This window comes from Podarcis cretensis (genome assembly GCF_951804945.1).
Source record: "Podarcis cretensis genome assembly, chromosome: 11".
In the NCBI taxonomy this organism is placed as follows: domain Eukaryota; kingdom Metazoa; phylum Chordata; class Lepidosauria; order Squamata; family Lacertidae; genus Podarcis; species Podarcis cretensis.
The window spans coordinates 20,196,216-20,208,320 of NC_137180.1; the positions used below are offsets into that span (position 1 = coordinate 20,196,216).

Below are 12,105 nucleotides of genomic sequence, written 5' to 3' on the forward strand. Positions count from 1 at the left end.
GCGGAGTCTGTAACATGAAGAGTCTGTAACCTGAAGCATATGTAACCCGAGGTACCACTGTAACTGAGATGTTGAGGACAGGTCTGTGCAATCTGTAGTCCAAGCGTATGGCTTTTCTGAAAAGGATTACACACCCCTTAAAAAACTAGGTATTCTGTTGCATTGCCACTTCTCCTGGCTGATGTTTTGCTTTGCTTAAGTAACATTTCAAATTGATGACCACAGCCATCTCTGTGAAAGCTGCCCTTAGCAAATGTGCAAGCCAGGCATTGACTGGGCTGGGGGCTTATGCCAGGATAAGAACATATTGCAGTAGTGTGAAAAAGATTTCTGCTTGCCGGTTAGTTTCTGTGTGGTTCTGATCTACAAAATCCTAGTTACCTAAGGTCAAGCCTGTCTGGGTTCCAGAGCCATCTGGCCACTTAATGGAAATGCATGTTTAGAGAACTCCAGCTCTCTCTTTTTAGGAGACCATGAAATCCTCCCAAGTATCTGAGCAAAGCGGAAGGTTTGATTCATACTGCTATTTCATTAATGGATTATTTCTCAATGCTACTGATTAAATCATGTTATTTAATATTGATTTTGTGTGTATGAGAGACAGAAAAGAGCCATTATGCGTTGTTTCTTCATATATTCTAAAAGTTAGTAAAACAGTGAATTGACTTCTTGCAAATCTTTATGCTAGATCTTTGGTTTTGAATTATATATGTTGGGGAGGGGGAGATGTGTAGATAATTTATGAACATATAATAACTGCCTGTTGCCATAATTGCAAGCTGAGATTACTTGAATTCTTAGAATGGTAAACAAATATAATTTTAATTGTCTAATGTAAGTATAAGCATAAATAGTTAACACCACTGGATGTTTCTTTAATGAGATTGTATTTGAACAGAAAATGTGCAGTAACTATAGAAGTTACTATAGGAATCCATAAGGTGTGTGTTGATCTTCAGACTTTGTAGCGTTTGCCTTTCTCTCTTTTGGGCTGTTGAACTCCTAAGTATCTTTTACTGTTTAGTGAAATTGATTTCCTTCAATATGTGACATGACTTCTGATTGAATCACAAATGAGCTGCTGCCATCATTCAATCAGAAACATCTGCTTTCTAATATTACAGACGTTGGATTGGATCCAAATAATCTGCTGGGTGAGTGGAAGCACTTATGCTAGGGGTAGGAATGTCAACCCACCTCTTTCTGTGCTCCCTAAAAACCCATGCTGGAAAGTTGTAGATCTGCCATTTTCAGCATTTTGTACCACCCCCTCCCGCTCGGGTAAATGTACTAGAAGACCCTCAGAGGTACAGTATAGGTTCTACTTCCAGATGTACAACAGAATCTTAATACCTTGCTGAAGTACCTCTGTGTCTGTTCTGTGCCTGGGTGGAGATTTATATTTGATTTTAATATTTGTATTCCATTTTTCCAGTGACAAATTCCAAGCTCAAAGTGGCTCACAAACACTATACTGTCAAACACAGTAAAGCATATTAACAACAAATTTCATCAAAATGATTTGTGCAATTCCATAAAGTCATAGTACGGTAATTCAAAATATCAGAAAATATAAGAAATTATTTATCAAAATGATTAATACAGTTCAACAAAGTCATAGCAACTGTGTACATCACATGGTGTTCCACTGAAAGAAAGTGGGATATAAATTTAAGAACGTCTAAGACACTATGGACTTCCTTTCTGTAGGACTATCAGGGCCGACCCTGCTATTGGGCAGAGTGATTTTATGTGTTATGAAAAGTGAGCAAATTGTGAGTTACATAATTCATTATTGATGTAATTATTCACTTCTGGGAGAAAGTGCTTGTGGCATTTTCCGTCTTGGAGGAAAATAACTTGGCCAACCTTGTATACTATGCTCCAAGATTTGGGAGAGAAGATGCTATTTTCTATTCCACCTCAGGCAGTACAATGTGTTGGTTCAGTGCTGACATCTATGCCATACTGAGTGATGGTGCCTTGCTGAAAGCTACATGATGACCTTTGTGGCAAGGATTTGAACACGTTGCTGGAACCATTCATCCTCATTTAGTTTCTCTGGTGTGAAGAATGAATGAATGGTAGATGCAGACTTCTGAGCTCTTCTTTTGTACAATCCCCAATGACAAATGTAAGGGCAGAAGCAGTGCTCTGTAGATTAACCCTAAATGATAGGTATGGTTTCTGAACACATGGTCTTATATCTGTGGAAGTTGATGTGTTCAGGCACGTTTAAAAATTACTATGCTTGGAGGGTGCGTGTACATGTGGTACAAGTCAAATATTTCCAACTCTTCAGTGTTTCTGAATTTTCACCTAAGAGTCTGTTTGCTTGTTTTAGAGCGCTACAGAACCACACAGTTGTTTGGGTTTTTTCAAACGTAGCAGAAAAGCACTTAGGCAAAGATGCACATGTCACATAATAAAACTGCATTATATATTAACTCCTGCTATAAATATATGCCTGCCAACCTAGCAGTTCGAAAGCACCTCCGGGTGCAAGTAGATAAATAGGGACCGCTTACCAGCGGGAAGGTAAACGGCGTTCCGTGTGCTGCGCTGGCTCGCCAGATGCAGCTTGTCACACTGGCCACGTGACCCAGAAGTGTCTGCAGACAGCGCTGGCTCCCGGCCTATAGAGTGAGATGAGCGCACAACCCTAGAGTCTGGCAAGACTGGCCCGTACGGGCAGGGGTACCTTTACCTTTACCTTATAAATATATATATTTCTACTCCTTTCTATCCTATAGCCGTCCTGAGAAGGTGTGTTTGTGTCCATTCTTGCCAGTCCACCCACTGAAAGTCTCCACCTGTTTGTATATCATCCAGCATCCAGCAGAGGTGAGTAACCTTGTCGGAACTGCAAAGGTTCAACTAGCAAGTTAGCTCAGCAAACAGGAAATAACGCAAGTGAAAACTGGCTTAAGCCCTGTGAAATTCAGTCACTTTTGAAGCTGTTACCAACCTCAGTGACAGTCTCTAACCTTATATGCTAAAGCTTACTTGTTTTGTGTTTGCTCAAGCTGTTTGTTGTTTTCTCCTGTGATGAGAAAAATAGTGCAGTTTAGTACATACTTCCTTTCTTTCATTGTAGCTCTTTTGATTATTGGTTTGCAGATATTTCTGATTTTAAGTGTGAAATAACTTTCCTTCACTTTATTTTTTCTGCCAGCTAGAAATAGCTATGTTACACTGTATATCATATCTCCCAATCAACACACATTATTGTTGCAAGCTTCACATCACGTGATTATTAGGCATTGCACAAATACTGTAAATACAAATATAGGTATATGTGGTTCATTTCCTGAATATTTTTGTTTTCCTTCTTTGTACATTTTCAAGTTCAGGTATATGTTTGCTTGGTAATAGGTTGGACCCAATTGTTTGGGGATAGGTATACAGTACCATTATTTTGCCAAGGGATAATGGTTTTTAGAGGTTTTCTTCCTTATCCTGTGAGTCGTAGTGTTTTCAGGTTTATAATACAGGCAAATCCAGTTTTGTGTGTGTTCAAAGAATGACGTAAATCTCTTTGTTTTGTTTTTATAACCATATGAACTGAAGGAAAGTAGAGTACTACGAACTGTACCCCTTCTGGCTGCTTGTCTACCTGAAGAAAAATGCAAAGTCTTGATTGGTCGTCGCTTCAGTGAAGACAGGTAAGGAGCACTGATAGTTTAACTTCCATTTCTTCTATGAGCAGTTACTCGTAATTGTAAGTTAACTTTGTGTTAATTGGCTCAGTGTTTTATAGTGCACATACAATGAAGGTGAAACAAGCTAATGTTCCAATGTGCCTAAACGAAATAAAACAAATTTTAGACACTCCCAAGCAAATGGCAATTCTTCTTTTTACATCTCCATCTCCGAATCCATCATTCATGCCCTGTTTATTTACTATATGAATTCCTTCAGATCTGCTTCTTGGCTTTTTGCTATATATCTGCTATATATATAATCTTTGTCTAGTTAGTTGACGGTGCCTCACGTAAATGTGTGTTTCACTGCCATTTTCTTTGAGTAGGATTCACCTAAGTTGTTGTGTACATGAAACAATGTCTGCTCACACAGTAAGACAGGCATGGCCAAACTTGGCCCTCCACCTGTTTTGGGACTACAGCTCCCATCATCCCTAGCTAACAGGACCAGTGGTCAGGGATGATGGGAATTGTAGTCCCAAAACATCTGGAGGGACAAGTTTGGCCATGCCTGCAGTAAGAATTTCCCCTGTCTCCTGCCTGCTCTATGCCACTGCACCCCCCAAATTTGTTTTGGCAGGTTGGGGAACCCTCAGAACAGGTTTAGGGGATGTGTGGGGTGGGAGCAGTGGGAGGAAACTCTCACTGCATGAGTAGCCCATGCATGGATACCACCCTATGTTCACATCTAGTATAAGACTCTGGCTTTGCGTCAGGTTTGCATCCATTCCAAACTTCTAAGTCACATATCTCCTAACTCTGTGGGGGGATATATCGATTTTTTGCCCATGAGGAGCAGACTGCAATGTTGACTTCACTCAGCGGTATATCACAGGTGAAACCACCAACGCTTCTGAGTCCCTCTGTTAGCAGGATCCACTGGAGGGAGTCAAAACTCCCTTCCTCCAGCAGGCACTGCTAGCAGAGGGACTCACGAGTGGCGGTGGTGGTTTCACCAGAGATATGTAAAGGTAAAGGACCCCTGGATGGTTAAGCCCACTCAAAGGCGACTATGGAGTTGCAGCGCTCATCTTGCTTTTAGGCTGAGGGAGAGGGTATTTGTCCACAGCCGACTTTCCGGGTCATGTGGCCAGTATAAATAAATCACTTCTGGTGCAACAGAATACCGTGACGGAAACCAGAGCGCATGAAAATGCCGTTTATCTTCCTGCCGCAGCGATACCTACTTATCTACTTGCACTGGCATGCTTTCAAACTGCTAGGTTGGCAGGAGCTGGGACACAACAACGGGAGCTCACCCCGTCACGGGGATTCGAACTGCCGACCTGACCTTCTGATCAGCAAGCCCAAGAGGCTCAGTGGTTTAGAGCACTGGAGCTGTCTCAGCTGGGAAGTGGGGACCTTCCCAATCCCCAGCTGAGCTGCACACACATGCTACGTTGTCCCAGCCTGCAAGCCCCTGGGTGAAACCGCCGCAAGGTGAGAGCTGGGGCAGTTTCACCCAGTGTCTCACGGGCAGAGGCCAATGCATATTGTTTTTTCAACATCGCGGTATATCGCCAAACCGTGATGTTTGGCTGGTGATACACCGCCATGTTGAAAAGCTGATATTGCCCAGCCCTGCTTTGGGCAATGTGTTATCATCTAGATGTCTACTGATCAGGATGCAAGTTACTACTCTTTTCTCAAGGAAATAAACCAGGGGTCAGCAACCATTTTCAGCTGTGGGCCAGTCCACCATCCCTCAGATCATGTGGGGGGCCCGACTATATTTTGAAGAAAAAAATGAACGAATTCCTATGCCCCACAAATAACCCAGAGATGCATTTTAAATAAAAGCACACATTCTGCTCATGTCAAAACACCAGGCAGGCCCCACAAATAACCCAGAGATGCATTTTAAATAAAGCACACATTCTACTCATGTAAAAACACCAGGCAGGCCCCAAAAATAACTCCAGAGATTCATTTTAAATAAAAGCACACATTCTACTTAGGTAAAAACACACTCATTCCTGGACTGTCTGCAGGCCAGATTTAGAAGGCGATTGGGCCGCATCCTGCCCCCAGGCCTTGGGTTGCCTACCCTGTGTAATAAACTATAAATGCAAGAATTAGTATTAGTAACTCCTGAACCTGCTTGTGGAATCTAAGGCATCTCAACCCTTTTTAAGCTACTCTTTTTTAGTGTTCAGCTGTTACCTCATAAGAGACCGCACATGGTATTTGTATCTACTCAGTTTTCCACCAGTTTGGGTTATTATTATCATTATTTATCAAATTTATTTATTGCCCTATACTTGGGGGTCTCACTGCGGTTCACAGAACAAAATGAAGATATAAAACCACAAAATACATAATAAAAATAAAAACAATAACCCAATAGCCTCCCCTCCTTTCTGACTCATGGCTAGCATCCTTTGTATCTCCCTAGTTCTTGGTCCTCTAACCAGAGCCATCTTCAGAACAGAGTGCCCTTTGCACTAACCTCTTGTCTTCTGTCTTTAGTGAAGTTCTAGCCCAGTTTATCCTGCTTCCACCTAGGTAGTTGGACTCCATAGTCTGTCAGTATTTAGAGAATTGCCACCTGAGGAATTCCGACGCTGAGTCACAACCACTGAATGAAAAGGTGCTGGAAATGTCTCTTCAAGGGCTGGGGGTATAATAAATGTGATGGTATGAGCGGGAAAGATAAGCTGTTTTGAGAAGTACGGAGAAATGAAGCAAAGCACGCCCCAGCCCAAAGGCACACTGAAGCAGCATAACATGCACCTCAAGATCAAATTTTAGATTTCATAGTGTGCCTACTATTGCTCAGTGTAATCTTCTGCCAGAAATCTTTTCAAAGAAATGTTATTAACTTCATAGCACAGGGGGGAAAAACACCAAGCATTTTATCTATTTACCGTCATGCTTAATTTAAAGTATTCCATAAATAAATAAAGCTATATCCTGCAATGTATAATACTTTATTTAATTATCATTGTGTATTTTTGGCCAAGTGCTTGTTCTATTATTCATCATGAAAGTTCTGATGAAGTGGTGAAACTATTATCCTAGGATTTATCTAACTCTTTTAAGAGATATTTTTACAAGCATTTTAAAAATCATCAATCCTTTTTCAGTTGTATCCTAATACAGTGGTACCTCGATTCTCTAATGAAATCTGTTTGGCTTCCGAAATCCATTTGGAAACTGAGGCTCATTGGTTGCAAGAGCTTCTTGCTCTCAGTGGAAGCCATGTCACATGTCCGGGTTCTGAAAAACGTTTGACAACAGAAGCATTTACTTTCAGGTTTTTGGTGTTTGAGAACCGAAACATACAACAACGGAGGCGTTCAGAAACTGAGGTTCCACTGTACTTTAAAGCAAACACTACCAACAGATTAGTAATAAAATAATCAATTTTTCGTGTCATTAAGTTATTTTATTGGTGCTTTAAGGGTGATTTTGCACTTGGTTAAACAAACTTTGGTGCTAATTAAATTCTTTGAAAGCCATTTCTCCGTATTATCATAGTTCTGCATTTTTATTTTTATTTTTTTAAAGCTAAAATAAACCCATTTGTTTTTTCTGATATTATATATATATATTGTCAGGGAACTGACATCGGAGCGAGAGGCGGAGGCAGGGCTCCAGAGCGATGCCGGAGAGGGAACCAGCAGGGGGGAAGGAATTCAGCGTAACACCAGTAGAGAAGAGGGGGAGTTGGAGGAATTGGAGGCAGGTCTCAGAGACCTTTCACCAGAAACTAGTGGAGAGAGCGGTGGCACGCCCCTGCCTTCCCCTTACTTGCGCAGACGAGTTCCACGCAGGGAAAGTAGGAGGAGACTTGGCGTCAAACAGCTTTTATGCTGGAAAAGGTTCAAGAGACTCCCACTGACGGATTCTGCAAGTGACTAACAGGTCACGGAGGACGAGCTGCCAGCCTGAGCATGGTTGGTCTAGCGATCTAACTAATCTGAAAGCCATTTACGCACAAGTAATCCCCTACAACCTTCACATATATATCCTCCTTTTATCATTTTAGCATCTTTTTAAAGGCCCCCCAAGACCTTCAATTTTAATTTTAATAAATTAAAACGCTATTGATGTTTCAGAGGTACTTACGAGAACAGAATCTTCATACTTTGTGCAGACGAAAAGCAAAACAAATCTAAATCTTCAAAATTCGTCACAGATTAACCTGAGAAATCAATCTGAAAAGTTTTCTATAAACTTGCAGCACTGAACAGCTGAAATACAACTAAAATGTATTGGAAATGAACAAGTTTAGTGGGGGGGGGGACACATTGAAAAGTTGTTGAGACTTTGCAGAATGGGCAAAAGTTTACCTCTCCAAATTCAAGGTGGAAGCAGCATTTTTGGAATGCTCATGTCTATAGAGGAAATATGAATAAAATAAAATAAATGTAGCTCTCAAGAGCAGTTTTGCGGTGATGGTGCCAACTAATTATGTGATGTATTTTACTGAGCACATTGGCCATAGACAATAAGTATGGTAACTATCCTAGGAAAAATTCAACTTTAGAGATAGAGTGCAGAGGTTAATCCCTATCTATGTTATAAAAATTTGTTTCCTTTTTGCCAAAAATAGAAGAGAATGGCAAATATAATCTGGGGTTTTCTTTATGAAATATAAGTCTGATAAAAGTAACCTGGAGTCTTGGTCTGTAGTCACAACTAGCATTACAACAGACAACATTTTAGTTTTAGATTCAGGAAAGCAAAATATATCCAGGAATAGCATGAAATCCCTGTCCTTTCTTAGATGAAATTGCATGGCCGTCTCAGCCCTGTCTTAAAAGTGGAGCAGCATTCTAAGCGGCAAAGAAAAATGTAGTTCTATATAATAAAAATATGGCTCCCAAAACAAAAAGGACTTAGAATTTTAATCTCTCTTTCAAGATGGGTTTTGAAAATTCCCATACCGCCCTACAAGTATCTGTATGCATTCTTAAATGGAAATTCTTCTGCTGATATATCGGCAAAGGAGTCTGGTTTCTTATCAATTTGCCACAACACACCATCCACAAATGTATGAAGGACAATTTATACTCATATCAACCTAGCTCTGCACCAAGATCTTTGGAAACCATTCTGCATAGTTTCCATACTGTCTGAGATGGCGTAGGTAGCAGTTAGGGAGAGGCCCTCATCAGTTGTTGCTTCCCACTTAGGAATTCTGCCCCCCGAGGCTCATCTGGTACCTATAGAGATGTGTTTTTAAAAAATTAAAAATCTAGACTCTTTAACTCAGGCATAGGCAACCTTGACCCTCTAGATGTTTTTGGGACTACAATTCCCATCATCCCTGACCACTGGCCCTGTTAGCTAGGGATCATGGGAGTTGTAGTCCCAAAACATCTGGGGGGCCGAGGTTGCCTGTGAAAAGTATGTTCATTTTGGGGTTGAGAGGACCAAAGAAGGGAGCATGTTCCTGTGTATGTAGACCAGTTCTGTGAAACATGCACCACTTCTGTGGAGACATTTCCTTCTGGCTTCTCATATCAGTTGAGGATTACGATAAAGGCGCAAAACCCACTTTCATTTCTTTTTAGTAATGCTCAGTCCTTAGCGGCTGGAAAATGCTTGAAGTGGAGTACCTCTGCCTCAATCAACGCTTTCAGTTTGTCCTCAGTTTACATTGAAGCAGCTGCCAGGCTTTTCTCAGCCTCTTTGAAGCACATAAGGCTCAAGAGGAAAGTCCTTTCTTTGTAAGAAAATCACATGTGTATATAGAATGCAACTTTTATTTTTCCCTTTACATCCCGAGATGTAAGATCTTTACAAATCTGGCTCTGATCTGGAGGGGCAGGGGAATGTTGAATTTTGGGGTTCCCCCTCCCTGTGATTCCTTGAGTCTTGGGAACTTCAAAAAGGATGACGCCACTCTGATTGAAGTGGGATTTATTATTAAAACACCTGCCACTCTTTGGTACTGCAATATCCTTGTTTCATGCTTTGTTTCATAATGGTGTTCCAGTCTTCTATGGATTCACTCCTGCATAGGTTGATACAGTAGGACAGATTTTTTTGTTGTTGTTAATTTAAGTAATCTCTATGTTAAACACAGACCATTGAAGCTTTTATTTTAATAGTTTATACAGTGGTACCTCGGGTTATAGACTCTTCAGGTTATGTGTTTTCAGGTTACACACCACGCCAAACCTGGAAGTACCGGAACGGGTTACTTCTGGGTTTCAGCGCTTGCGCATGCGCAGAAGTGCTAAATTGCACTTTGGGCATGCGCAGAAGTGGCAAATCATGACCCGCGCGTGCTCAGACGCAGCGCTACGGGTTGCGAACGTGCCTCCCGCACGGATCAAGTTCGCAACCCGAGGTTCCACTGTACTACTGTATGATTGGGTCAGGGATGAAAGTCTTCTCAGGATCTCCCTCAGCTCTGTGATTCTCTAGTTGCAAGCCTTTGGCTTGTGAATAAGGCGGACTTCTAAAATGATCAAACCAGTTTCTTTTGCTAAGTTGATAGCCTTCTCCAGGTCTGTTAAGTATCTCTTCCTAGTTGGTAAAGTATGATTCTCTTAATCTCAGGTTGTGGGTTTGAGCCCCATATTGGGCATAAAGATTCCTGCATTGCAGGGGTTTGGACTAGATGACCCTCGTGGTCCCTTCCAACTCTGCAATCCTACGATTTTAATGTAAGCTAGGTAGCAGCTGACATATTGAGGTGGCAGTGCTTACTTAGCCGCCCAGAGTGGCTGGGGAGACTCAGCCAGATGGGCGGGGTATAAATAATATATTATTATTATTATTATTATTATTATTATTATTACCCCAACCTCCCGACAGCTGTGTTGCTGCTGATTACTAGGAGGAACAGGCAGCGGTGGAGGAAGCCGCTCGGGCGCCTGGGGTGGGGCGCCCAGGGGCGGGGCGAGCCACCCATAGGGGCAGGGCGCACCGCGTGGCCTCTGGAGTCTGCCTGCCTCTTCCCACTCAGCTGTCCTATAGCTGGGGGGAGGGAGATGCAGTGGGCAGATCGTTTGGGCAGCGCGGAGCCTCTCCCACTGCAGGCCCCGTGATGAGTGCCGCCCGGCATTTTGTCACCCCTCTCAGTGGTGACACCCCGGGCGGACCACACCCCCACCTCCTTCCTCCGCCCCTGGCAACAGGGAGGTTGGCAAAGCGATCCTGTTGATCTCACTGACCTCTCTATTGCCTTACCCCTCTCCCTCCCAGTAAGCAACAGTGACTTTGTCAGGAGGTCAGGTGAGTACTGCTGCTGAACCATGCCGTCCACTACTAGCTAGGACTATAAGTTGTCACAGAAACTAGCTACAGTGGGCGGGAGGCATGCCTTTCTCCTCCCCTATCCTGGCTGGAGGTGGTGTCATCAAGCCTTGTTGGCCTGTGGCAGGAAAACCAGCAAAGAACCCTGTAGCACCTTAAAGAGCAACAGAGGTATTATGACACAAGCTTTGCGGGCAAAGTGTGTTTCATCGCATCCTGAAAATGCGTATATAACTGTAGAGGAAAAAGTGTAAACTGTCAGACCAGAGGAAAAACTAATGTAAAAAGAAAAAGAAAATGTGCCAAGTTTAAAGGCATGTAAAATAGGCACGGGACGCAGGTGGCGCTGTGGGTTAAAGCCTCAGCGCCTAGGGCTTGCCGATCGAAAGGTCGGCGGTTCGAATCCCTGCGGCGGGGTGCGCTCCCGCTGCTCGGTCCCAGCGCCTGCCAACCTAGCAGTTCGAAAGCACCTCCGGGTGCAAGTAGATAAATAGGGACCGCTTACCAGCGGGAAGGTAAACGGCGTTTCCGTGTGCGGCTCTGGCTCGCCAGAGCAGCGATGTCACGCTGGCCACGTGACCCAGAAGTGTCTCCGGACAGCGCTGGCCCCTGGCCTCTTAAGTGAGATGGGCGCACAACCCCAGAGTCTGTCAAGACTGGCCCGTACGGGCAGGGGTACCTTTACCTTTACCTTTAAAATAGGCACTGTGGCCATTCATAAAGTTGTGTTGATGAGAATGCAGACATCCTGGCATAGATAAAAAATAACAATTCAACATTAAATGTGTTTAATGCATTGTTCGGTGTTCCTAAATCTAAGAGCTGAATGCAGTCATTGGATCATTTTATAGCAACCGCCACTCCCTAATGTCCATACATGGTTTTTGCTGCCTCTGAACGAATGAAACTGTTCCACCATTTTATATTTTCTTCTTTCTTATAAAATGGTTGGCTGCTTCCTTTATTTTTTTAGAGGTCTACATTATACAGGAGGGTTCAAAGTTAAGCCTGAGAATTTGCCAAAGGGAAATGAAACTTATAGATTTAATGGGGGGAAAGATGTTTGGGGAAATAGAAACTACACCAAGGTTCCACTTCCCCCTCTGATTGACTAAGGCATTTAGGGAGGGAGTTGAAATAATTTACATATAGGGAAGAAAAAGAGAGAGGGGGGAATATGCTATAG

General features: G+C 42.7%; 1 protein-coding gene across 1 annotated transcript in view; it reads left to right on the plus strand.

The window, feature by feature from the left end:
- DTWD2 (DTW domain containing 2) overlaps positions 1 to 12,105 on the plus strand; it is an 86,692-nt gene that overhangs the window by 33,372 nt on the left and 41,215 nt on the right. The window contains exons 2-3 of the mRNA XM_079995811.1: positions 2,754 to 2,844; positions 3,571 to 3,665. Of these exons, the coding sequence (XP_079851937.1) occupies positions 2,754 to 2,844; positions 3,571 to 3,665 (186 nt within the window). The remainder of the gene's footprint in view (positions 1 to 2,753; positions 2,845 to 3,570; positions 3,666 to 12,105) is intronic.